At 44.5% G+C, this 27496-nt stretch overlaps 4 protein-coding genes and 1 pseudogene across 4 annotated transcripts; all 5 read right to left on the reverse strand.

Moving 5' to 3' along the window:
• Positions 1 to 12618: 12618 nt before the first annotated feature.
• On the reverse strand, positions 12619 to 13673 carry LOC146267807 (histone H3). Its single transcript, XM_084709409.1, has one exon. The coding sequence runs from the start codon at positions 13559 to 13561 to the stop codon at positions 13151 to 13153; it is 411 nt and encodes a 136-aa protein (XP_084565535.1). The 5' UTR covers positions 13562 to 13673; the 3' UTR covers positions 12619 to 13150.
• Positions 13674 to 14829: 1156 nt separating this feature from the next.
• LOC146267808 (uncharacterized) lies at positions 14830 to 15855 on the reverse strand (the record flags this gene model as incomplete). Its single annotated transcript, XM_084709377.1, has 1 exon — positions 14830 to 15855. A coding segment is annotated over one exon (1026 nt), but the record flags the coding sequence as incomplete, so codon positions are not given.
• Positions 15856 to 20726: 4871 nt separating this feature from the next.
• On the reverse strand, positions 20727 to 21546 carry LOC146267809 (histone H3). The gene has a single exon (XM_084709423.1). The coding sequence runs from the start codon at positions 21495 to 21497 to the stop codon at positions 21087 to 21089; it is 411 nt and encodes a 136-aa protein (XP_084565549.1). The 5' UTR covers positions 21498 to 21546; the 3' UTR covers positions 20727 to 21086.
• Positions 21547 to 22108: 562 nt separating this feature from the next.
• LOC146267810 (histone H2A) lies at positions 22109 to 22708 on the reverse strand. The gene has a single exon (XM_084710168.1). It carries the CDS (start codon positions 22543 to 22545, stop codon positions 22159 to 22161), a length of 387 nt encoding a protein of 128 aa, XP_084566294.1. The 5' UTR covers positions 22546 to 22708; the 3' UTR covers positions 22109 to 22158.
• Positions 22709 to 22845: 137 nt separating this feature from the next.
• LOC146267811 (histone H1 pseudogene) lies at positions 22846 to 24049 on the reverse strand (annotated as a pseudogene).
• Between the last annotated feature and the right edge of the window lie 3447 nt (positions 24050 to 27496).

Consider the following 27496-nt stretch of genomic DNA (forward strand, 5'->3'; position numbering starts at 1 on the left):
TGAAGCCGAGACAGTTTTTGAACTGAGTATCAGAGACAGTCGTCACTGTGGGGCCTACCACTCTTCCAGCAGGCACAGTAGTAGGTGGCAGAATGGGACAGTTTAACTGACTTTATCACCAAATCATAGTTGTTGTCCCTTTTCAAGGCAGAGAAGTCATCTATTTGAGGATGACCGTAACCTAAATAAATGTTTCCATTGCTCTTATCAATACGTAGAATTAGAACAAAAGGTTCTCCTGCTCTTTCCTGGTACCAGTAGACATAAGAACCAGAACACTGCCCAGTGCCTCTGCAGCTGAAGGAGACACTCTCGCCCTCTCTCCTGGTCCATGACGTCTGGTCCTGGACCAGTTGGTCTCCAGCTGCTGCTGTTGTACAGAGAAGATATCAAACTTTATCTTGAGATCACAGCTGTCAATGTCACATGTACAGTACGTGTAGAAAACTCACCTAAAAACAGGACAGATGTAAAAGCACTGAAAACAAGGAACATTTTTTACACCATTAAACTGTCCACTGTTGGAAATATAATTGTTCAGGTCTTTGTTCAGTGTGGGCAGAGAGATAAAGATGTATTGGGGTGTCTGGTTTCAGATAGTTCATCTAACCTCATGTCATGTGTCCACCATGTTTCAGTCCTCTATTGGTTGGTCTGAAGATAACCACGCCCCTCTCGTTTGCATGTGCGATCGGAAATAAATACATCACAGAAATAAAAGTGGTGTGGAAATAAAATGGTGTGGAAATATATGTGGAAATAAATGTGGTGCGTAAAAGTCCTAAAAAATGAATAAATGTGGCATTAGGAAATAAAAGTCCCATGAAATAAATTAATGTTGTCTTTACAAAAACAATAAATAATAATACAATTTTAAAAAAGTATTTATTTACTGATGTTGGTAAATGGATTCAGCTATATAATTATATAATGCTATATTTATATATTTATTGCCATTTTTTTTTTTTTTCAGAGTTTATTTCATAGACATATTTATTTATGTATGTATTAATCAATTAATTTACCTATGTATTTATTTATTTAATTGTGACTAACTCTGCATTCCATATTCTAAGGGTGCCATGACTGAAAAAAGGTTGGGAAACAATGATCTAGATGAAGCCCAGACAGTTTTTAATCTGAGTATCAGAGACAGTTGTCACTGTGGTTCCCAACACCACTCTTCCAGCAGGCACAGTAGTAGGTGGCAGAATGGGACAGTTTAACTGACTTTATCTCCAACTCATAGTTGTTGTCCCTTTTCAAGACTGAGAAGTCATTTTCTTGAGGATGACCGTAACCTAAATAAATGTTTCCATTGCTCTTATCAATATGTAGAATTAGAACAAAAGGTTCCACTGCTCTTTCCTGGTACCAGTAGACATAAGAACGAGAACACTGCCCAATGCCTCTGCAGCTGAAGAAGATTCTCTCGCCCTCTCTCCTGGTCCATGACGTCTGGTCCTGGACCAGTTGGTCTCCAGCCGCTGCTGTTGTACAGAGAAGAAATCTAACTTTATTTTGTGATAACAGCTGTCAATGTCACATTTACAGTACATGTGGAAACCCACCTAAAAACAGGACAGACGTAAAAGCACTGAAAACAAGGAACATGTCTACACCATTAAACTGTCAACTGTTGTAACTGAAGTTGTTAAGGTCTTTGTTCAGTGTGGGCAGAGAGATTAAGATGTAATGGGGCATGTGGTTTCAGATAGTTCATCTAACCTCATGTCACGTGACCACCATGCTTTAGTCCTCTATTGGTTGAGATCATTGCCTAGCATGACCTTTAACTTGTGTAAAAGAGGTAGACTGTACACATGGACTCCCAAACAATCTGTGGTTAAATGGAACTTTGGCTAGAGTGACCTCTGTAATGCATATGATTAATCACCTGTCAATCTAACTGTGGTTGAACAGTTTCACTGTGTTTCCAGTAAGTAAATAGTCAATAGTAATAGTTAAGACTACAAGGAGGAACCAAACTGTTGGTATTTTGATACACGATTCTGCTTTGTCCTCATTTAAACCAGAAATTGATTTTCAGTTTGAGCAGAAGTGTGAAGCTAACAGTCTGTCTGATTTCTACCAACTCTTCAACCTGTCTCACTATGTCACTTCCTGTTGCAATGTTTTATCGTCTATCTAGATGAAGCCCAGACAGTTTTTGAACTGAGTATCAGAGACAGTCGTCACTGTGGGGCCTACCACTCTTCCAGCAGGCACAGTAGTAGGTGGCAGAATGGGACAGTTTAACTGACTTTATCTCCAAATCATAGTTGTTGTCCCTTTTCAAGATTGAGAAGTCATCCTTTTGAGTATGAGAATGGACATTTATGTTGGCATTTTTCCTGTTACTGACCACAATCATAACAAAAGGCTCCCCTGCTCTTTCCTGGTACCAGTAGACATAATCATTAACACACTGCTCAGTTTCTCGGCAGCTGAAGAAGACACTCTCGCCCTCTCTCCTGGTCCATGACATCTGGTCCTGGACCAGTTGGTCTCCAGCTGCTGCTGTTGTACAGATAAGAAATCTAACTTTATCTTGTGATCACGGCTGTCAATGTCACATTTTCAGTACTTGTAGAAAACTCACCTAAAAACAGGACAGATGTAAAAGCACTGAAAACAAGGAACATTTTTACACCATTAAACTGTCAACTGTTGTAACTGAAGTTGTTTAGGTCTTTGTTCAGTGTGGGCAGGTGTTCACGTGTCCACCATGCTTCAGTCCTCTATTGGTTGAGATAGTTTCCTAGCATGACCTTTAACTTGTGTAAAAGAGGTAGACTGTACACATGGACTCCCAAACAATCTGTGGTTAAATGGAACTTTGGTTAGAGTGACTGTCTAATGCATATGATGAATCACCTGTCAATCTAACTGTGGTTGAACAGTCTCACTGTGTTTCCAGTAAACAACATCAGAGCCTTCATTAGAAAACCATGAACATGTTCACCACATTCCTACTGTGCAGCTGTGTACCATCAAACTCATATCAATGTGCCTGTGAAAGGACAATTATAAAACATTCAAGCTGTATGATTATAAAGTATAATATCCATTACATATCTTGGTAATAATAATACAATTACAAATAATTGAATTAATTGAAAATATATTTTTTTTTTATACGCACTGGCTGGAAACACATTGACATTATGCAGATATATCAGCCGTACATTCATATTCATACAATAAACAGCCTTTCAATCTTCATCCCTAAGAATCTTTATTGGGTTGAGGACAGTCAGGAATGCTGAACTTATGATAAAAAGTAAATCACTAGCTTCGTGCAGGGCCATATTAAGATAAAGTAGTTTGTGTTTATTTGTCCTCAAGAAGGTGTTCATGCACACATTTACACTCCCCTATGTAGGTATTGGAAATCTATAGTATGATGTTTCTGTTGCACACTAAAGACTGATGAAAACATGATTAAAACATGATCATGGAGCAGAAGTTAAGAATTTGACCTTTTATTTGTGTATGTTTCAACATCAACATTACTTGAAAGGGCACCAGCAACACTGCCTTTCAAAATGCATTTTATACAATTTATGATTTTATTTCTAAAAAAGCGTAATATGTTTAGATATAAAAAGCTATGAAACGTTGACATGTTGATTATAAACTTCTGGGACAGATACATACACTAAAAGTAAGTGTGTGGGGAAAAACACTGATTTGTACAATGAATATTAATTCAATTAAAATGATTGTAATGCCTTACCATGTTACAGTCAACAAAATCTCAGAATTTACTTCCACAAAAATATTATTACAATCTAATTGTTATGTTTTCACATATTAAGAATATTAAGTATACTGTCTGTACAGTGAAGACATGATAGGATAAGCAAGACAACTCCAATTTAAACTAAACAAAAAATACATATAGAACCTTAAGCATAAAACAATGACTGGACAGGCAGGGACATAATGATGATGGAAAATACATTTTTACAAACATTGTCTCCAAAGGTAATCACCAGGACTGCTTGTATTATCTGTGTTTTGTCCACAAGATGGTAATATTGCACAGTGTTGTTGACATTTACATGCATTTATTTAGCAGGCGCTTTTATGCAAAGCGACTTCCAAGAAACAGCTTTATAAAAGTGCAAAGGTCAATGATCGTGAACGAGATTGCGGGTAGCCAAAACATGAACATACATTGTGAAAAGCAAATAAGTGCCAATAGGAAGAAATATAAGAGCATGTAGTTAAACACATTACAAATTAAACAAGACGAACCTCAAAAGTGCAAAAGTGTACCTGTAGGAAAGCAGGCATCAATAATAGAATTTACAGTGAGTTGTTAGTGGTTTATTCACTACACTGAAGAGCAACTACTATTAAATTGCATGTTGCAATGATTTTATGGTAAGAACATGCAGTTGATTTGCCCTCTTAAGCTGTAATCAATATTCTTGATGCAGTGTCCACGTGCATTAGGCCATTGAAGTCAACATTATAATCCAGATTAATCTGTTTTAGAGAGATATTATTTGCAAGTATACATATAAACTGATAACACATTTAAGTTAAATACATGAATTATTATTCATAACTATATCATGATAAAGTGCTGTTTAAGCTTCCTTGGGAATGCAAAGAAGTCACTTTTTTGTTGTAGCTTCCACAACACTATTGGCCGAAATTTATGGATTTATGGAACATGTATTAACAGTCATGTTTCTAAATGTGTATTCATAAGGAGAGATGATTTAGAATACACTTTGTGATGTGAATGATGGGTAGTTTTCAAAAGGTGTCACAGTTTGATTTGAAAAACTAGCACCATCATCATCATCATCATAGCCTAATCACCATCCTTTGAAACTCATCTGTACGATAAATGATATTTTGATCAAACTGTGGTTAAACGGCCTCACTGTGTTTCCTGTAAGTAACTTGTCAGCGTTTATTAGAAACCATAAACACTTTCACCACATCTTCCGTCTTTATGGTTTCAAACAACAGTGTGAGCAGCACCTGTGTTTCATCTGACTAATGTGTGCCAGAGAGAAACACATTTAAATCAATCATGCAATTAGAATGAGATAAAAGATTTGAAATTATTGTGCCTGTTTTATTTTAGATTGAATTTTGTAAATTCCAAAGCCTTTACAACACTGCAAAAACTGGCAGGTCTCATAGATAATAATCTGATAGGCTACGATGCTTCTTGTTCTACTTGATACCCTTTGGTGTCTACTGAGGCCTGATGTATATTTTACTGTGAGCCATGAACATGGAATTTATTTGCCTCAACAGAAACAGGCCTATATTTGTCAAATGTATCTTAACTATTTATCCGATGGCCGTTGAATTGTTAACAATTTAAGCTTTACATTTAAATTGTATTTTGAAATTCTATGAAAAGATTTGATGCTTTTCGAAATTCTTTACTTCTAATGATGGCTATATTTCAACAACTAAGACAACAAACAGCCTATATGCAAAAGTGCAATTTTCAAAGCATATCAATGTTTAATGGACATGACATGATGTAATACACTCCATGTGTATTATTTTACTTTAACAACTGTAATTCAAGAATGTCTAATATTAAAATATCTAAAATAATAGAAACAGATCCTTTGCATCCTTAATTATTGATTAAACTGTTTTTAGAGCAGCAGTACAGTATTTTTTTATAATTAAGATTCTAAATGTACTGTATATAATTTGCAACAATGTGTCGTGTAGAGAACACAGCCTGTCATTTCACTGCAATAGCTTATTAGACGTGGCTTCCTGGAAACATGGTGAGGCAGTTCAACCACAGTTTGACTGACAGATCATTTGTATGCATTTTCATGTTGCATTTTCAATGTCACTCACTACACTTTGTTTCGAACACAAGCACGTTTATCGGTGTACATATAACACGCTTTAGCTTAGTATAGTGTTTGACACAAAATAGTGCTTATATAATGATAATAACAAATCTGTTGATCAAGATGCGGTTAAACTGCCTCAGAATGTTTCAGTCGGAAACATCTTACCCTTAATTAGAAAACCCTGAACTCGTCCACCACATCTTCAAACTGTGCACCTGCATCCCATCAAATCAATATACCATGGTAAAGGAAACTATGAAAAGTTTACGTTTTTGGATCATAACACCTTTATATAAAGAGGTTATTATTTTTTTGTTTAATTAATTACAAGATCATTTGATAATATTTTTGGTCATAATAATGTCTTCCTAATCCGAGTACCTGTCTGTAGAAATATATATATATATATATATATATATATATATATATATATATATATATATATATATATATATATATATATATATATATATATATATATATATAATATATGATATATATATATATATATATATATATATATAATATATGATATATAAACGTTTTCTTTGTATTTCCTGAACATGTTCTAATACTTTATGATAGTTCAAAAGTATACAGTTAATTTAGCTCTTTTTAAATGGATTGATGTAACTGCTATTGGCTTTTATTTCATGGTTTTTAAAAATACATGTGTTAGAATACTATTTATTGAAAACAAAATTCCAGTACATTTCATGTGCTTTTGTTTCTTAATAAATCTTACTAAAAGGACATGAAATTCATGATCACCGTCACATTAATATGTACATCCCTTATGTTGCTTTAGCAGAAATGTATTCAATTTATTGTTGTATTTATTGTACATGTCAAGAGAAGAAAATACATGAAATATTTGTGACAAACAGGATTAGAAAGTCTCTTGGAAGTCATATCAAGTGATCATGTCTCCAGGTGTGTGGTGGACTGATTATGTCTCCAGGTGTGTGGTGGACTGATCATGTCTCCAGGTGTGTGGTGGACTGATCATGTCTCCAGGTGTGTGGTGGACTGATCATGTCTCCAGGTGTGGTGGACTGATCATGTCTCCAGGTGTGTGGTGGAATGATCATATCTCCAGGTGTGTGGTGGACTGATCATGTCTCCAGGTGTGTGGTGGACTGATCATGTCTCCAGGTGTGTGGTGGACTGATCATGTCTCCAGGTGTGGTGGACTGATCATGTCTCCAGGTGTGTGGTGGACTGATCATGTCTCCAGGTGTGGGGTGGACTTATCATGTCTCCAGGTGTGTGGTGGACTGATCATGTCTCTAGGTGTGGGGTGGACTGATCATGTCTCCAGGTGTGTGGTGGACTGATCATGTCTCTAGGTGTGGGGTGGACTGATCATGTCTCCAGGTGTGTGGTGGACTGATCATGTCTCCAGGTGTGTGGTGGACTGATCATGTCTCCAGGTGTGTGGTGGACTGATCATGTCTCCAGGTGTGGTGGACTGATCATGTCTCCAGGTGTGTGGTGGAATGATCATGTCTCTAGGTGTGGGGTGGACTGATCATGTCTCTAGGTGTGTGGTGGACTGATAGTTTAGATATAGAACCTTAAAGATTTACAGAATGTTCATCTGTTAATGGATATGTTAACAGTCATTAATATATGTATATATACAAGTCAACTCTTGTTTGATATTATATATAGTCCATACATTTTAAATAAGCCTATTTAGACATTTTATTGTACACCTTCACAGCAATCCAATATAATTAAGTGATGCTACTACATATTCTATATATATATATATATATATATATATATATATATATATATATACACAGAATATGTAGTAGCATCACTTAATAATATTATTAAGTGATGCTACAACATATTCTATATATATATATATATATATATATATAGAATATGTAGTAGCATCACTTAATAATATCACTTAATAATATTGGATTGCTGTGAAGGTGTACAATAAAATGTCTAAATAGGCTTATTTAAAATGTATGGACTATATATAACATCAAACAAGAGTTGACTTTCAAAAACATTTTTTCGACAAATCACAAGAAGACTGGTTTGAACATCTAGTGGCATTACCCAAGAATGTCACAAGCCTTTGTTTAACATGTTGTCGTGTTGTAACATTTTCTGTATTGTAAAATATTATATTTTGATATTCTTTCATTTGTAAACAGCTGTTTGAAGATAATTAAATTAGGTAACACCTGTTGCTCAGGCATGTTAATTAAGTATAATTATTACTTGAAAAAAATTTGCTATTAAAATACAGACATATAAAAATACATATGCATTGACTATTAATAAACAGTTTACAACAGTGTTGTAAATGTGTCTTACCATCAGGGATGTGGACGGCAGGAGAGACCTGTGTATGATTCTGAGGTGGACAGTTGGTGCAGAGGCAGCCGTGGTAAAAGAAGATTCCTCTGAGACAGATGTGCCAGAACATTATTATAATTATTTGACAGATAGCTGTGTTAGATAGAAAGTAATTTGAGAACAAAGAAATATACATTTAATTGGAACGGATGAATATTTTTAGGTGAGCCCATTATTCATCCTATTAACTTTAGAAACTTCAAAATAGGTACATAAATGGAATGAAGAGAAACCTTTTTTGTGTCTTTTCGGAATGTCTTCAACATTGGCCACTTTATGCTTTACAGTACAGCTGTACTTTTTTGTTTCAGCCTCTTGGTTCTTGATGATGATCACACTAGTCACTCTCCTGTCCTCCCTCTGCTCCAGCTCTTCTCTCTCTGCTTCAGGCACCTCCACCAACCGGCCGTCTTCTCTCTCCATCTTCCATGAAAACCTCACCAAGTCTGGGAACATGTCACTGGCCTGACACAGCAGGATGGTCCTTCCATTGTGTTGATGTGTAAATGCTGGGTAGACTTGGTCACTTTCGGTGTTTTGACTTCATTATCTAATAAATAAATACAATTGTGGGGGTAAAACTTTTCCTTAGGAATTGATGAAATGTAATTTGAAAAACCATTTGATTTTATACTGCAATTGGTATATTCTCAAAATGTCTGGATAATTTATTATGACAAACAGGTCAATCCTGAACTTTCAGTTATGGTAGTTGAAATAGTTACCTAGATGCCAGTCGCTAAAGTTATGATAATGTCATACTGAACAAATAAATGTAATTGTTATTTATTAATTCATGCAACAACCATAATATACTCAAGGGTATGTGTCATGATTGAAACTTTTGTAGTTGAGAGAAAGAAAACATGTGTTAAAACAGAAATGAGATCTTACCTGACACAATGAGTCTTGTACCTGAGCCAAATACCATCACCTCCTTCTCCACAGTGACATACATGATGTCAAAAAGTCTGCATGGCAAGCTTGGTTGTACCTGCTGAAGTGGCCTAATAGGGTCCAAGGATGAAGGGGTGGATGAAGAAAGAGGGTTGGGTGTGGACCAATCAGGCTCTGCCTGGAATGACCACAAGCAACAGAAAAGTTGCAAATGAAGCTTATTCACAGTCAGGAGGAGGTAGAAGCATTCTCTGTGAAGACAGATCCTTAACATACAATCAAGCCTGAACAAGGAGCCGCTATGAAATACAATCCTCCATTTACTTTGGTTCTCACAGCTCCTCTTAATCCCCGATGTTATGGCCCATTACAGGAAGACTACATGAACCACCCTGCTATTGTATGTGTGAAATAGTCAGGTAACTTAATGAGATTGTTCCGCTCCTGTTCAGTTTGTAGGTCTTAGCACCCACCAAGCTGGTAAGGTCCATCATTAATATCCAGCCAGGCAGAGGATGCACTGAACAGTCTGATAGCACATGGTGTGGTAAGAAAGACCTCTGCAATCATTTAAACACCATCATTTCTCCCCAGTAACAAAGTGGGGTAATGTGTGACGTGTCATCTCATTAATACTGCTTCAGTCCTCATATTCCCCTTCCAGGGATTGACCTCGGGTCCTCTCATTCACACACAACAACAACCTTTCAGAAATACTGCTTTAGCCAGTTACGGTACCAACAAGCTAGATATTTGTGACACTCACAGTGAATTGTAATTCCACAGAATTCCATTTCAATTGGTCGGTTCTCACCAAACCGTGCAACATGCAAAATGTCAATGAATTTTGGTATTGTTGCAAATCTGAATAAATAAAAAGTATCCTACCTTCACACTTGCAAGTCCCCTTTCCACCATGCTTACCGTTCCTGTAAAGCTAACCATAGGACTTCCCCCACTGATAATCAAATAATTCTGATGCTTGAAAGGTTCATCCCTACTGCATTTCCCAAACATCTGGCAGCAGTAGCAAAGTGCCTGTAAAGAGAGTTATTGTCACAGGTTGTGCAATGTGGTCTGCACTGTGATAATCCGAGTAGGCACAGTAGTAGGTAGCAGAGTCGGTTATATTTAAATTAACAATCTTTAGAAGGTAGTTATTTCCTGTTTTCTCTACTGAGACCTGGTCAAATCCAGGCTCAGTGATCCAATTTGTATTCTTTTTTTGCATTTCCGGTGTTCTCAGATCTTTGGTTGCAATAATCGCGACCCTTTTTAAAGGCTCTCCGTCTTTCTGACTGTACCACTGCACGTAGCTCGAAGGAACATTTGGAGATTCACAATCAATGAGAACCATTTTGTTGGGAGTTTTTATCATGACGGCCTTCTGCTTCAGCTCTGAAGCTTCTGATGCTACAGGTTTGCACAAAAGAAGCAGTAAGATATTGTAAAAACCATTGAAACTGTCTAGAAGTCATGCAACTACATTTCAGCAATAACAGCTAATACTATATTCATCTTACCAGTGCACCATATAGTCCAATAGCACCAACGTGAAATTTGATTAAAAACCCATTATTCTGTACAGTTGTGTTTCCTCAACATAGATTCTCCATTGACAAAGCGTACTTTATCTCCATCTTCTATTGTATGTTTGTTTACTTACCCAGATAAAGAAGACAGGTGAGACTTATGAGAACTGAGGACATGATTGTTCACAGACTGTCTGTTCACAATGACTACAACTCTGACTTTTGGTGCTCTAAGGTCTTTGAGGCCAAGAGGGAGTGACAAGGAGATGATGCTGGCTGGATGCATGAGGCCTTGTGACTTGCCTCTGAATCGTCATGTTTCTACTGTGATTAAGTACTTTAATTTACTGTTTGTGACAACCAAAACGTCAGTTCATTTGAACATACCTAGTTTCAAGTTTCATGTTCACTGTAATCTCCAATTCTAATGTAATAGAACGACAAATTGAACACAATCCAGAGAAGTATGTTCCTACATGGATTAGACCCTATTTATTGAATGGCACTAAATGGTTGTAAAAAATAAATAAATCAATGTTAAAATGCACAAGGTAAGTGTATGAGTTTGTGTGTCTACATGTTTTCATTCGAGGAAACAAGTTTGCACATTGCTAGATCTGTAAGTTGTTGCGCCCCCTTGTGGCTCACATGGAGCAGAGATGGTGTGGGAGGAAAACTGATCTGTGAATTGCTCCTCATTTGTAGTGTGTAAGCGTAATTTTAAATGGATCACTGCTCATAGCATGAAGCCTTTTCTCTCTTCCCTAGGAGTACGGTGCCTCCCTCAGAAGAGATCCCTCCACTCTGACTGAAGGGGGGAGAGGGGTGTACATGGGCCACCACCCGGCCGAGGGCAGGGGTCCCTGGGCTGAGGAGGGTGGACCTCCCTATAGAGAGAGCAGGACCACTAGACTGGGAAGGCTGGAGCCTGTTAAGCGTAGGGCACCAACGTACCAGGAGGCACTAGAACAGCAGGTGAGCCCCCCTCCCCCTCCTCTCTGTGTTGGGAGACTGGACTATACACTAAATACCATGAATGTAGTGATTCTGCTCATGGAAAAGTGTTCAGGATTGAAAGTACAAACTCATCAACACATGGACTGTACTGTAACACATTCAATGTTTTTTTTTATCAACTTTGAGTTGTGGTTGAAATTGAGATTCCATGTATTATAAATGCTGGATTCCATATTGGTCAGAACCAAGATGTTATCTGTATATAAGTACTTTTTATCTCTAAATATATTTAAAAAAAAGATTTTTCAGTTGGTTGCTTTATATTAAGTTCTCTAAATTATTCTGTGTACTTGTTGCTGGTGATAATCAACAAAAGCACCATCACCAAAGTGTCTAGTTGTCGTCGTAAATAAGTGCAGCTAGTTCAGGCAGGGCAATCGGGCAGCGCGCGTCATTCATTTAACGGGGATGTAAGGCGTCTTACTCCACCTTCCTTTACTCCACTCACTACCACACCCATGTTAACAGCGCATATCCATTGGGCCACGTCCGATAAGGCGTCTTTAAAAGACGCGCGGATATGCACACACTCACCCCGGTCGTTGTATGATCAGTGCTGCTGCCACCCTCCACCGTCCCCTTCTCCCCCATGCTGTCTGTATGTCTATCCACCAGGGGAATGATTATATCTCTATTGCTCCCTGCCTCATATGTCATGTATGTGTTGCATCGAGGAGGCAGGGAGTGCTTCCCTTAGATCATCCACTCCGCCAAAGTAAATCTACATGTCCTCAAATCTAATACGCGATTGTCTTGACTGAACTGACTTTGTTCTTTGTTTCCTGTCCAGACCCCATGGGCGACTCCTACCCGGTGCCCCGTCCCCCTCAACAGAACCCCCCCAGCTGTCTGCCAGAGAGAGGAGGAGGTTGGCCAACAACAACAAATTGCACAAAGTAACTTTAGTTATCCATCTATGTTGGAAATGTAAAGAAAATGTATGATACTTAATACTAAAGTTTCTTTCAACTAGAGCAAAGTTTCGACTGCCAAAGAGAATGGTGGTGACGATGGGGTTAGAAATAATGGTTGTTATATTAAGACAAACATTTAAGACCAATGTTGGTATCTTAACATATATCATCAAACAACTGTTGGTCTGTCTAGTGTCAGTTGAGAGCTGCAGGGCATTCCAATACCTCATGGCTGTGCAAAATAAGCCAGAAACACTTGCCTTTCTTTTTGCCACCTAAATCATGGAACAGACCAGTTACTGCAAATGCCAAGATACCATAATGAACACATCCACTAATGTTATAATACTCTCCAGTACGACTATATTATTATACTTTATAAGAGGCAGAGTCACAGATGAGTGCTCAAATTCTGCTTATTAAAAATAAACATTACAGCACGTACGAGTAAGACGTTTGACTAGGAAGCATTTGTCTTTTCCTATAAACAGTGAGGTGGCTCTTAAAAGAGCCTTTGTGGGTTTCGAGATCACATGATGACGGACAACGTCTAAGCGCGCTCTCCGCGGATGCGGCGGGCCAGCTGAATGTCCTTGGGCATGATGGTGACCCTCTTGGCGTGGATGGCGCACAGATTGGTGTCCTCGAACAGGCCGACCAGGTAAGCCTCGCTGGCCTCCTGCAGAGCCATCACAGCGGAGCTCTGGAAACGCAGGTCAGTCTTGAAGTCCTGGGCGATTTCCCTGACCAGACGCTGGAAAGGCAGCTTGCGAATAAGCAGCTCGGTGGACTTCTGGTAGCGACGGATCTCTCTCAGAGCCACGGTCCCGGGCCTGTAACGATGGGGCTTCTTGACGCCACCAGTGGCTGGTGCACTCTTACGAGCAGCCTTGGTGGCGAGCTGCTTCCTCGGGGCTTTGCCACCGGTAGATTTACGAGCTGTCTGCTTTGTTCTGGCCATGATGGGAGTCTTTTCGTCGACGAGTTTGAAGTAAGTTTCGGTAGAAGGGATAAGAAATATATATGGTCGGCTTGTCGTCCGCTGATTGGACTTTTCCCCCGAGCAGACTGATTGGTAAACCGTCGACGCCTTTTCCGTTGGCAAATGGACGCAGGGACGGATGTCAGTTCCCGCCCACATTTGAAAACTTCTGGCCCCGCCCTCATCCTCCTTGCACTGCTGCGCAGAGGCGGGCAAGTAGGCGATGAATGTTTCAAATAAAACGAATTTCTGCATTTAAGATCGTGCTTGTGACAGAGCGTGTTCACACTTCAGATAACCCGTACATGGATACAGGCATTCAAATATGTAAAGTAATTAAGTCTTTTCCAGACTATTCTGTCCGTTCTATTTCGTGGAACTCCGCCCCATTGGGGAGCTCTGCTACAAATGGTTTACCCGCTGCCTAGTGCAGCCAATGACTGAAAATCAAAATGTATACACACCTGTCACTCACACAGGTGACCTATATAAGGGGGTGACCGCTGTCACTCATGTTCCCCACCAAAATTTGCACGAGTCACTTGACTTTATTGACTTCAAGATTGAAGAATATCTATAAGAAAAGAACGATAGTTAATGGAGGTAACTCCAGTTCTATGAGTGGAGCGGAGCCCCATAGGGGAGCTCTGCTCCTATTGGTTTACCCGCTGCCTAGTGCAGCTAATGACTGAAGATTAAAATGTATACACACCTGTCTCTCACACAGGTGCCCTATATAAAGGGGTGACAGCCATCACTCATCCTCCCAAAAGTATAAAATACAGCCGGGTTGAATAAGTCGAGCTGGGCCTGCAGCCCTATGGGGCTCCGCTCCACTCATAGAACTGGAGTTACCTCCATTAACTATCGTTCTATTTCGTGGAGCTCCGCCCCATAGGGGAGCTCTGCTCCTATTGGTTTAGGCGGAGCGAGCGAGGCCAAATATACCCCCAGTGAGACCAGATCTAAAAGACACATAATCTCACAAGGCACCGAGGACAGACCTGCTGATGTAATAATACATACGGTCTGTCCTCCCGGTCAGGCCGCTACTGTGACACAGAGAGCCGTCCAGGGTAAGAAAACAAGGGAAGTTTACTTAAAAACTTTTCTCTCTCGCCTGCCCAACAGCTAAGCTGGAATGGCAACAGAAAAGACCTCTCACTGAGAATGTCTGCCTGTCTCACATATGGCGATATAATCAACAAACAACTTGCATCTAGGGTCCACAAGAACCTAGGAAGTTGTCATCTCGCTACACCTGATCCACCAGCCATGCTGAGGACAGAATTTGCAAAAGATGAGGAGGAAACGTCCAACAGATAATATCGCACAAATGGTGAAGGCGACAACCAAGACGCTGCTTCACAAATCTCCTCCACTCCTACACCCCTGAGGATGGCGGCTGAGGCTGCCACTCCTCGGGTGGAATGAGCCCGAATGCCAGGTGGCACGGGACATCTCATAGACTCGTACGCAAGACCAATAGCCTCGCAGAGCCAGTGAGAAAGTCTCTGTTTAGAGAGTGGCAAGCCAGCTCTCGATCCACCGTAGCAGATCAGTAACTGGGGAGAAGATCTGATACTCGCAGTGCATTCCAGATAGCGCGACAGAGCACGCACTGGACACAGCCTATGTAAACGTCTTTCCTCCTCTCCGCTGTGCGGAGGTGGGAAAAAGGCTCTCAGTTTGCAGCTCTGTGCCCTGAACGCTCGGCTAATCACCTTGGGGATAAAGGCCGGGTTAGGGCGCAACACTGCTTTTGTTCGATCACCCGAAATGATCAAACAATCCGCGCGTGTTGACAACGCGCACAAGTCGCTCACTCGCTTAGCCGTAGTCAAAGCGAGGAGCAGACTCGTTTTGAGAGAAAGCAGACGTAACGACACATTGTCCAGGGGCTCGAAAGGTGGCCCACACAGAGCGTCTAACACCAGAGATAAATCCCATGTAGGTGCTGACGCTCTCGGAGGTGGCCTGAGCCTACACACCCCAGCCAGAAAACGCTTGACTAGCGGGTGGCTGAACAATGTTGTCTTGGCGAACCCTTCGTGACATGCCGAAATGGCAGCCGCGTAAACACGCAAAGTGCTCGCGGCTAAGCCTTCGTTAAACAACGATTGTAAGAAACACAAAAACCTTTCGACCGGACATGAGACCGGGTCAAGGTTCTGTTTTCCACACCATAGCATGAAGGCTCGCCAGCGCGACGCGTACCCTCTAGCAGTAGATTGTGCGCGCGCGCTCTGAATGGTCTGAATGACAGCATCAGACAGACCTCTGCGCTCTAAGAGTTCCCTCTCAGTAGCCAAGCCATAAGTGGGCCTCCGATCACTGGAGGGCTCTTCACCAGGCCTCCGGCCTGAGAGAGCGCATCCATCTGGCGAGGTATGGGCCAAGGCCCGCCTACCAGCATCCCCATCAGTTCCGGGAACCACGGGGCTCCGGGGCAATCGGGGGCTATCAGAATGACCGACAGCCCGTCCGACCTCACCCGAGCCAGCAAGGGAAGGATGGAGGCTTGAGGTGGAAATGCGTACAGCAGACCTCTCGGCCAGGAACGGTGCGCGAACGCATCGACTCCCAGCGGAGGTCTGTCCTGTGTGCGCAGCGAGAACCATAGATGACACTGTGTGTTGGCTCGTGACGCAAACAGATCCACCTGTGCTCGGCCGAAGCGCGCCCAGATCAGAGAAACGATGGACGGTTTCAACCTCCACTCGTCCTCTCTCGGGCCGCCCCTTGACATCAGGTCCGCTCCCTCGTTGAGCATACCTGGAATGTGCTGAGCTCTCAGGGAGCGTAGGTGCGTGAAAGCCCAAGTCCATACTTCCTCCGCTAAGCGATGAAGTGATGGAGAGCGCACCCCTCCCTGTCTGTTGATGTAAGCCACCGTCGCCCTGTTGTCAGATCTGACGAGAACGTCTTGACCCTTCAACACAGGCGCGAAATGGCACAGAGTCAGTCGAACTGCCTCGAGCTCTAGGAGGTTGATCTGACGGTTCCCACCGGTTCCCACCTCCCTCCTATCGAGCCCGCCTGACATACTCCACCCCACCCGGTCAGGGACGCATCCGTAAAGACCGGGTAGAGAGATGTCACTCTGCCCATGTCGACTCCGCGCGTCATGACCCGCGGGTCTCTCCAATGGTTCAGATCGGCTCTGACTGATCTCGGTATCACTAGCAGTCTGCGGCGGTGTCGCACCGGATCCAACCGCAGCTGAGCAAACCATCTCTGCAGCTTGCGCATGTATAACAGGCCTAATGGCACTACTACATGCGCCGCCGCCATCAGCCCCAACAGGGACATCACCGACAGCGCGGTGATTGAGCGTGAGACCCGGAACGCACGGAGAGCTATAGAAATAGCCTCTCTCCGTGGTGCCGACAGTCTGGCTCTCATCCCAACAGTGTCCAAATGGATACCTAGGTAGGTAAACTGTTGAGCGGGCCATGGAGCGCTCTTCTCCCAGTTGACAGCGAACCCCAACCGGCTGAGCTGACTCACCAGTGAGGACGCGTCCTGGATCGCTCTGTCCGGAGACTGAGCTAGAACTAACAGGTCGTCGAGGTACGCCAGAATGCGTATTCCTCTCCGCCGTAACGGTTCCAGAGCTGCTTCCACGCACTTGGAAAAAGTTCGAGGAGCCAGCGCGTACCCAAACGGCAGGCGCGTGTACTCGTACTTTTTCCCTTCGAAGGCAAAACGCAGAAACCTCCTGTGCTTCAGATTGATAGGCACGTGGAAATACGCGTCCTTCAGATCTATGCTGATCCCAAAGTCGTTCCGCTGTACACAAGTCAGCAAACACTTTATCGTCAGCATGCGAAAGGGCCGTTTGGCCACACTCTCGTTGAGCACCCTCAGATCTAGAATCGGTCTCATCCCCCCGTTTTTCTTGGGAACCAAAAAATAAGGGGAGTAGAGACCCGAGTTCTCCTGATCTCTGGGGACTGGGATCACCGTCCCTTTGGTCAGCAAGCTCGTTATCTCCTTCCGGAGCGCGAGTGCTTTCTGCGGACAGGATAAGCGTGTCTCCCTCACTCCTCTGAAGGGAGGGGGAGTCCGCATGAACTGGATGGCATAACCCTCTCTCAGTATCCTGTCTAGCCAGCTTGGCAGTGAGCATGACTCTCGCCACTCTGCATAACGCAGAGAGAGCGGGCGTGCGTTCAGCTGCGGAGCCACAGACAGGAAACGGCCGTACTCTCGTCTGACCCCAGCCGCCGCTGTGCACCGAACCGGCGGCACAGCCCAAGGTGGGGTCGACTCGAAACGGCTGGGGCTGCGCCCCCTGGCCAAGAGATGTCTGAGCTCCGTCCTCGCTATGAGCCTCGAGAGGTCTTACATCGCGGTCAGAGCTCTGGGCGCACAGCGGCAGCGATGTCTCTTGTGACGTGACAGAGCCCCACGCCGTGTAATGGGGCACAGAGACGGATAGCGGTCTGGCCACACGCTTGCTAGCTGGGCCTGACTCCGCTACGTGCGCGGTGCTTGATGGTTCGGTTTCACTCGTCGAGGACAACTCGCGAACCGAAACCAACTCATTAACCCGCTCGACAGCAGTACGAGTGCTCAGCTCTGTACTCGTCGAAAACGTAAGAGGCACTGAATGGAACACTTGTCTTTCTGGGAAAAGGTAAAGTGGAGGTCCAAGCCTCTTTATTTCATTCAGAAAAACTGGGGCGGGGACCGATCCAGTCACGCTCTCCTCTTTTTTCCCCCTCCGCCACCACGCCAGCTGGTGTTAGGTGGACGGCTGTAACCCGCTCTCGAGGGGGGGGGGCAGCTGAGGGTGGAACAGGTGCCGCGGGAGGAGCAGCCTGCGTCGCAGCGGCCGCTCGTGCCACCGGACGTCGAGCGCGTTTCCTCCTGCCTTGCGAGGAACCTGTGGAAACAGAGAAGGGAGCAGTGTTACCCTTCTTCTGCAGGGGCATATGCCCTAGCAGGTGCTTCCTCTCCTCCTCCAGGCGCGAGAAGCGTTCGGAGGCTGACGCCACAGCCGGTCCAAACAAGCCCTCGCTAGCCACTGGAGCGTTGAGCAGGGCGGACTTGTCCGCCTCCCTCATGGCCGTTAGTGACAGCCACAGGTGGCGATGAAGTACAACGCTGTTGCCCATCGCTCTGCCAGCGCAAATCGCTGCCCCCTGATTCAGGTGGAGCGCGGCGGATGCCATCCTGGCAACCCACGACGTCTCCTCGGCCGACAGTCCCTCAGGTCTCTCCGTAGAGAGCTTGGAGACTGCCGCCGTCAGAAGGGCGGCGTTCCCAGAGGCAGCCGCTGCCTGCGCACCCCAGACATACGCCTTGTCTGCCAGAGAGGCAGTAAGCTTGTCCCGGGCTGATGGCAGGGTCGCCTTCCTCGCCGTCATCCAGGTGCTTGCCCCTGGTACAAGGTAAGCTACGAGGGACGGCTCCAAGGGTGGGGGACCGGACTTGGCTGCCTCACCCAGCCCGCTCACCCTCGTGAACGGGAGGAGCGCCTTGACCGGGGCGTTAGCCACTAATGGCGCTTCCCATGAGCCCTGCACATAATCTGCCAGTTTCGGCATAGTGGGGCACAAGGGCTTTGAGGCTTTCATGCGCTTAGCATGAGGGCCGACATCCCACGGGTCATCTTCCTCCACAGGAGGAGAGGCCGGCAGGGGAACGCCCATTATTTCTGCTGCCTTCGCGATGACAGACGGGAAGTCTGCCCTGCGAGACAGCACTGAGGAGACGGGAGGGGCGGGAGCCGGCTCCTCATCATCCTCTGAGGCTGAGGATAACCCGCGCCCTTTTACCTCAGAGAAGTGAGGGGGGGGTTGACCGCAACACGCCTGGGAAGAAAGCCTCCACAGGAGGTTCCCGCCCAGATGTGTGCACCTCAATAGCCGCCTCGAGGTGGTCCTCAAATTCCGAACTCTCCTCCTCGGAGAGCAGAGCAGAGACCACATCCTCGAGGGGCTCCTCCACCTGAAAGAAGTCGTGACGCAGCCGCCTCTCCGAAACGGAGAGACCAGCGCACGACAAGCAGACAGGAGAGTCCACCAAACCGTCCCTGGCATGCCGAGGTCCCAAGCACACGAAACAAAATTCGTGGTGGTCTCCATCGGCCTCCAAGAAACGGCACCGGCATTGGGCTCTTAAAAGAGCCTTGCGCGGGAGCGGCGGAATGGAAAAGCTCATCTTAGGATAATTCGTAATTCTTCAGCCACTAAATTCGAGCAACCCGTGCTGAATTTTTTTGGGAGGGTGAGTGATGGCTGTCACCCCTTTATATAGGGCACCTGTGTGAGAGACAGGTGTATATACATTTTAATCTTCAGTCATTAGCTGCACTAGGCAGCGGGTAAACCAATAGGAGCAGAGCTCCCCTATGGGGCGGAGCTCCACGAAATAGAACCGGGCGTTGACGCTCGTGTACGCTCCCACAATGCCCTACACGAGCGTTAACGCTCGGTTTCATTGAAAATGAATTGGAAGCCGACGCTCCGCGACGCTGTAGTGGACACGCACAGTACAGCGTTTTTTAACGCTCTGCACCGCTTGCCTTCCCACAGTGCTCCACGCTCGGGGGCGTGTTAGAAAAGTTAATACAGATTTGTAAGGTAGAGCTAGGTTAGTACTGTAGCTAGCTAAAGTGACGAGACTGAATTTAACACACCAGGGACACCGACAATCTCGGCAACCCTGCGCCAGTTATACATTTTTTGTTGACGTCTCTTTAATCGTACAAAGGCGTATAAAACAAGACTGCGTGTGTAGACACACACATGATGAGTTGCTCTTCCATCTTCAAATTGTCAAACCTAGAAATGTTACCCAGCTACTCCCATCTGGCAGAAGGCATCAAGTACCTTGATGAAGTACATCAACATTACATTTATCAGACGCTCTTATCCAGAGCGACTTACAGTAAGTACAGGGACATTCCCCCCGAGGCAAGTAGGGTGAAGAGCCTTGCCCAAGGACACAACGTCATTTGGCACGGTGGGGAATCAATTCGGCAACCTTCTGATTACTAGCCCGACTCCCTCACCGCTCAGCCATCTGACTACCTATCCCTCCCATCAGGACCAAAACGCCACACCAAAAGAACAAGTTCTTCCTGTCTGCTGCTGGCCTCTTCAACAAGGCCAAGGACTCAGACTGACAACACTTGTATCTATACAAGTTTATCCAACACCCATTTATGTCATATTGCATTTTTGGTAACATTTACATATATATTTTACATATTTGCTCTTTAGTATTGAACTCTTTACAAAGATCTATGATAATTGTATTTAACTTCCGGCCAGAGGAATTCACCGTCCGAGTAAACTTACAGCCAATTTAGTTGAAAAACAAGCATTGACGGGTTGCATTAACAGTGCAAGTAGTTACTGCTTTGACCCAAGAACATTACAACACGCATGACCAATACGTTTGACAAGGGATTTGTCTTTTGGTTTAAACAGTGAGGTGGCTCTTAAAAGAGCCTTTGTGGGTTTTGGGGTCAAATCATCCAGGGCAACATCTAGGCACGCTCTCCGCGGATGCGGCGGGCCAGCTGAATGTCCTTGGGCATAATGGTGACCCTCTTGGCGTGGATGGCGCACAGATTGGTGTCCTCGAACAGGCCGACCAGGTAAGCCTCGCTGGCCTCCTGCAGAGCCATCACAGCGGAGCTCTGGAAACGCAGGTCAGTCTTGAAGTCCTGGGCGATTTCCCTGACCAGGCGCTGGAAAGGCAGCTTGCGAATAAGCAGCTCAGTGGACTTCTGGTAACGACGGATCTCTCTCAAAGCCACGGTCCCGGGCCTGTAACGATGAGGTTTCTTCACGCCACCAGTAGCTGGTGCACTCTTGCGAGCGGCTTTGGTGGCGAGCTGCTTCCTCGGGGCTTTCCCACCGGTGGATTTACGAGCGGTCTGCTTGGTTCTGGCCATGATGCTTGTCTTCTCGTTTGCGAGTGGAAGATAAATTCCGGAGGATAAGCAAAAGTTTATATCGTCAGTTTGTCGTCTGCTGATTGGACTGCTCTCCTGAGCAGACTGATTGGCAGACCGTTGACGCTTTCTCCTTTGACAATTGGACGCGGGGACCTAGCGTCCCTTCCCGCCCACACTTGAAACCTTTTGGCTCCGCCCTAATCCTTCGCACCGCTGCGCCCAGTGGCGGGCGCGGAGTCGATTAAAAATGTGTAAGAAAAACATGGCCTAAATGCATTCTTGCATTTCAGATAGGCCTGGTTCACACCAGTGACAAGCCAAACAAATAAAGCATTAAATTATGTGAAATTACTTGGCATATTGACCCACGGTAATCATTTCCTGACCATTCCTAAGGGATGAGCACCAGCTTCTACCATGTTGGCCTACATGACATGCAGAATGACCAGCAGAGCAACCCATGTAGGTTTACTTAACGGTGGAACACAAAAGGTGTGGTTGTAATGCAACAGCAAATAGTCTATATTTACTGTGGCTTTAATTGAAAAGAGTCCAGTGCAACGCTATCTAGTGAAAAGTTGGACAATGCGCTTTTGAAGAGTGTAGTGGGTGGCTCTTAAAAGAGCCTTTGGGGAAAAGTGAGACTGAGGTTCAGTGTTTACTTGGCTTTTACAGCTTTCTCGGTCTTCTTGGGGAGAAGCACCGCCTGGATGTTGGGCAACACTCCACCCTGGGCGATCGTAACGCCACCGAGAAGTTTGTTGAGTTCCTCGTCGTTGCGGACGGCCAGCTGCAGGTGACGGGGGATGATACGAGTCTTCTTGTTGTCACGAGCCGCGTTGCCGGCCAACTCCAGGATCTCAGCGGTCAGGTACTCGAGCACGGCCGCCAGGTAGACGGGTGCTCCAGCTCCCACCCGCTGCGCATAGTTGCCCTTGCGGAGAAGCCTGTGAACACGACCCACGGGGAACTGCAGTCCGGCGCGGGAAGACCTGGTCTTGGCCTTGGCCCTTGCTTTGCCTCCGGTTTTGCCTCTTCCGCTCATCTTCTTGGTATTTCTTTTCAAACGAGAAGTGAAAAGCCTCTGTCGGAGTACAGACTTTATAGGCTAGCTGATAATAAACGGCTTTCATTGGTCACAATGTCAGTTGGGTCTTGATCCAATCGTAGGGTGGCGACAAACTCGGGGGTGGAGCCATGCTCTCTCTCCCGAAGAAGGCGCGTTTGGTCGTCTCGTTTACCCCCCCTCCTCACCTCTCTTTGTTCATCAAGTCGCTCCTCGTTTAAGGCGCCAATCACATACAGTAATGTGGCATGGATGGATGAATGAATGCAAAGACCACTATACAATCGTCAATCGTGTAGTGAGAACTGTTTCATACATCGACATACATTTTTACCAGAGATGTAGGCCTAGAATTATGCAGTTGGTGATAGTGGTTTTAAATGGGATTTGCACCCTTAATATTCCAAGCAACTATTTGTAATTTACATTTAGCAGACGCTCTTATCCAAGTTGCTAATACCAGAAGCACCATTTATATGCAGCTCTACAGTTCCACGAAGCACTTTCACAAACTCTCATGCAAGTCTTATTTCTCAAATTAGCTCCCTGTATCATTAATGTTCTTCATCTGTCACATGGTTTTCTAGCTAAATTATCCCAAATGGTTAATGCCATTGCAACTAGTCAATTTGCTTTCATGCATCTTATTTATCGTTTTGTGGCGGACACGTAACAACACGTAAGTATCACTTCTACCCCTGATATAGCTGGCTACTTTGTTTTCATATTGTCCGTCCCGGGGATTTAGCTCATGGACATGCACATTTCAGGACAGGTGGGTGGCTCTTAAAAGAGCCTTTTTTGTAATACGGACACAGACGCGGACCAAGGTTTACTTCTTCTTAGGCGCTGCTTTCTTTGCCTTGGCCGCCTTGGGCTTGGCGGCTTTGGGCTTGGCTGCCTTAGCTGCCTTTTTGGGGCTCTTGGCCACTGTTTTCTTGGGTGTTGCGGGCTTCTTCACCTTCTTGGGGCTCTTGGTTGCCTTCTTGGCTGCCGCGGGCTTCTTAGCCTTCTTGGGTGACTTCTTGACAGCCGCGGGCTTCTTGGCAGCGACCTTCTTGGGCTTCTTGGCAGCAACGGGTTTCTTGGCAACTGCCTTTTTGACTTTCGGAGCGACAACTTTCTTCACAGGCTTCTTTGCCTTGGTCTCCGCCCCCTTGTTGATCTTAAAAGAACCAGAAGCGCCAGTCCCTTTGGTCTGGACCAAGGTTCCTTTGGTGACAAGGCTCTTCACTGCGACCTTGACGCGGGAGTTGTTCTTCTCTACGTCGTAGCCGCCGGCCGCCAGGGCTTTCTTGACCGCTGCCAGGGACACGCCGCTTCTCTCTTTGGAAGCGGACACGGCCTTGACGATCAACTCGCCGACGCTGGGTCCAGCCTTCTTGGGCTTGGCTGCCGCCTTCTTCTTGGGTGCCTTTGCAGGAGCGGGAGCTGGAGCGACTTCTGCCATGTCTGAACACTCGTGGAACGTGTACGATTTGAATGTGCGAGGCTGCTGTGTAGCGCTGCGACGTTCAGAGCGCTGGGTTTAAATACGACATGAGAACTGTGTAGACTCAACCATCGGCCCGGTTTCTCTCAGTTGCTGTTCTCCGTTCGCACTTGTGTTTTCTCCCGGTGAACAACGGGATAAAAATCCCTGCTGGAATTGTACTGAGTTCTAAAAGTAAATCGGGCCGCAAGCTGCCTTTTCAACGTTCAAAATAAGACGGTATGTGGACCGGAGGCACTCTGTGTTTTGTTGCGGCAGGCTCAAATCATCGCCGTTGGCCTCGCTGAGGGAGCAGTGCGCACCTTGTTGTCTGTGCCATTTGCCTCCAAAAGTATCTGAAATAGCAGTCGTTTGAAAAGAGAACGTTTTCCAGTGAGCCACATAATCTGTCTAGAAAGGTAACTGCTTTAGAATACACAGCTGGGGTGCCATGGGGCTTAAAACTGGTCTATTTTGGGGGGGCACAAACACAGTGGAGGGCCGTGGACCAGGGGCCTGTACTACGAATCAAGATCAACATGCTCTGGATTACTTTCAGTTACCCAGCTACGTGAAACCTAACAATCGCAGTCATGATAAGCGCCGACGGCAGTTATCAACTTTCTAACTCAACCCAGATCTTTCCAATCTAGAGACGTGCGCGTTCACATAGAGGGGCGGTGTTTGCATCGTATGTCCAATCGCAAACATGGACAAAACAAGAGCCGCATATTTCACGCAGGAAGAGCAGACATTAATCTTACAAACTTTGTCTACTCCTCCTGCGTGAAATATTGTAATACAAGCATTTCAGGAATACAGACTTATAATACAGGCAAAATTCAACAAAGTCACTGCTGCCAAGCTGGCAGAAAATAGCATACGCTGTAAATGCGTAAACTACTTGACTTTTTGAAGATGTGACCATAATTACACGTGTGCATTCCACAACGTTAAACTTTTGTTTGCTGTATTATTTTAGTTGCAACCCTGCAGTGGCAACCCTGCAGTGGCAAACGATTGTGGTAGCAAATAAAAAATAAAACCACAATTCAAAACGGTAAGCCAATACTTGTACATATTTTAAGACCAACAAGTACAAGGCTGAATTGCCTGAACTAGTCCCTTTTTTAAGATATCTATCAGGGTCACCCCATGATGGAAGGAGTGGAAGGGTGCATTTCTTTAGACCCTGGTGGCAGCAGGTTGGAAGCCCAGGCATATGTATGTACTACCCAGGCAATGTATTACTGTTCTCTGCAGTGACTGTCGTCCCACTGTGCCATACGGAGGTAACAGTGAAACTTATAGTCATACGCCAGTATGTATGCCATATGTGATTGCTGAATATGGATCAAATATACCATTTACTTTCTCAAGTGGAGGTCCTAGATGATGAGGAAACTGTCTGCCTGCTCATTTTGGGGGTACACTTTTGAGTTGTATTTACCAATTGCAACACAGATGGCAAGAGTGTTTGAACATGTGGCTGTGATTGAAGTCTCTGTGATGACTTACTAATGGTGGTGGTCTCAACATAAGACACAAGTCCTTAAATTGCTCATTTCAAATATGACTCAATTGATTATATTGCTATGGTGTTAAACTCAGCAGGAAGAGGAACGTCTTCCTCCCCCTGAGCCTAGGGCCTCCACTTCAAAGCCAAGACAAAGACACAAGGTATAAGCAATGAACCTTGTAATAGTCAAATGGACACCTTCAACTTTGACCAAGTGTGCCTTGGAAAGGGACAATGCTCTTTTGTTTCAGGTTGGAGCAGACAATGTGAGGGCCCTGTATAAAAGAACCCTGGAGCTCAATTATATGAGGCTTTTAATTAAAAAAAACAAGGCTGGAGACAGAAAAACTGGAATATGAGAAGAGATAGTAATTGACTGAATGAATGACACTAAACTTAGTTAAACTGACATATTTGTCTGTGTTCCTAGGGAAGGGAGAACACATGAGGATGTATTTGTTAAACTTTGTTTTACGTTTTGGTCTTTTTAATACCTTTTTGTGGCTTTCTTGTTGTGCCTTTTGAATATTTTCTGGGGGTTTTCACCACTTATCTCTTTCAATGTCCTATTTACTATTTTTGAAAAAGCTATAAAAGTGAACAAAACATCAAAATTCAATGAAAGTAGTGAAATGATCATTTATGTATCACTTGTGAAGAGCTTTGTATAGATACCCATTGTTCTTTTTGGTTTGAAAGGTTTTGATTGGGAGAGAAAAAAAAATGGCTCAAAGCAACCCAAGGACAACAGAATGGGTTAAGGGGAGACACCCCAGTGAATAGGGATAATATATCAACATGAAACCTCCCCAGTTGATAACTAATAGTAGGCTAGGTCAAATATTGTCTTCATTACCAGTTTCCTGTAAATGTATGTTTAAATGAGCAAATGTAAGTTGTAAAATATGATATCATTTGCATACATTTCCAGAACGGAAATCAGAACGTGAAAAACCTTGTGGCAACAGTCATTAAAGAAAATCCGTTGCAAATTGGGCAGCAGACCGTGTTCTTGCTCAGGTTCTCTGCTTCACCCACACTATAAAAGTACCCATAGCGAAATAACGAAACGCTAGTCTGTGGGACTGTGAGTGCACAGCTTCAATGTGTCGCATTGGCAACATACGGCTCAAGAAGCTGGCAATGTACGTAATTCCCTCTGCTAAGAACCTATATCTTTCGGGAAGATACTCATGAGGGCATGCGAAAGGGTTTTGTCGGTCTCTAAATGTTCTGGCTCTTCTGAACGCACCTCTGACTATCCGCGCACCAAGCTGCACAGGATCTTCTACGAACGGTGACGACATTATTGTCAAGAATTAGTTAATGGGCGAGGTTTTTATACCGGTTGATCTCTGATCTCCAACTTAACCTGCTCCCGACCAGGTTAGCCGTTCAGCATATGTTACCATGGCGATATACCCCGGTAACAAGTGATTCACCGTCGTAGTGCAGAAAACCCTGGGTTGAACCTGAAGTTACCTCGCTAACGCCAAATCTTGATTCGTAGTACAGGCCCCTGGACTGCCATAAAATCGAGTGAGACTGTAACGCTGAACAACAAAATGTTTTATTATCATAAACCTCACCTGAAGCCTTGATGCTGTTTCCTCAGCCTGCTCTACATCTGGAGTGTTTTCATGCTGTCTTTCCTGCATACAAAATGGTTCATTCATTTTGTAGCCTATCCTGTGGCTAGCAAGTTTAACCCTCCTACCATATTGTATACAGTGTTATTTGGACATTAACAATCAAATAATGATTCATTATATTTGAATAACCAACAGTGTTAACTTATTCACATTGCCATCTGTTTTTTTCCAGCACCTGTCTAGCAATGCAGTGACAGTCCATCAACTGTGAATTTTTCCGAGGCTAGACTCCTAACCTTGGTTGAAAGATTACCTACAAAAGCTAGGTCTAGCTCTAACAATACCCTG

This window comes from Hypomesus nipponensis, chromosome 11 (genome assembly GCF_054491055.1).
Source record: "Hypomesus nipponensis isolate SF chromosome 11, ASM5449105v1, whole genome shotgun sequence".
Taxonomy (NCBI): domain Eukaryota; kingdom Metazoa; phylum Chordata; class Actinopteri; order Osmeriformes; family Osmeridae; genus Hypomesus; species Hypomesus nipponensis.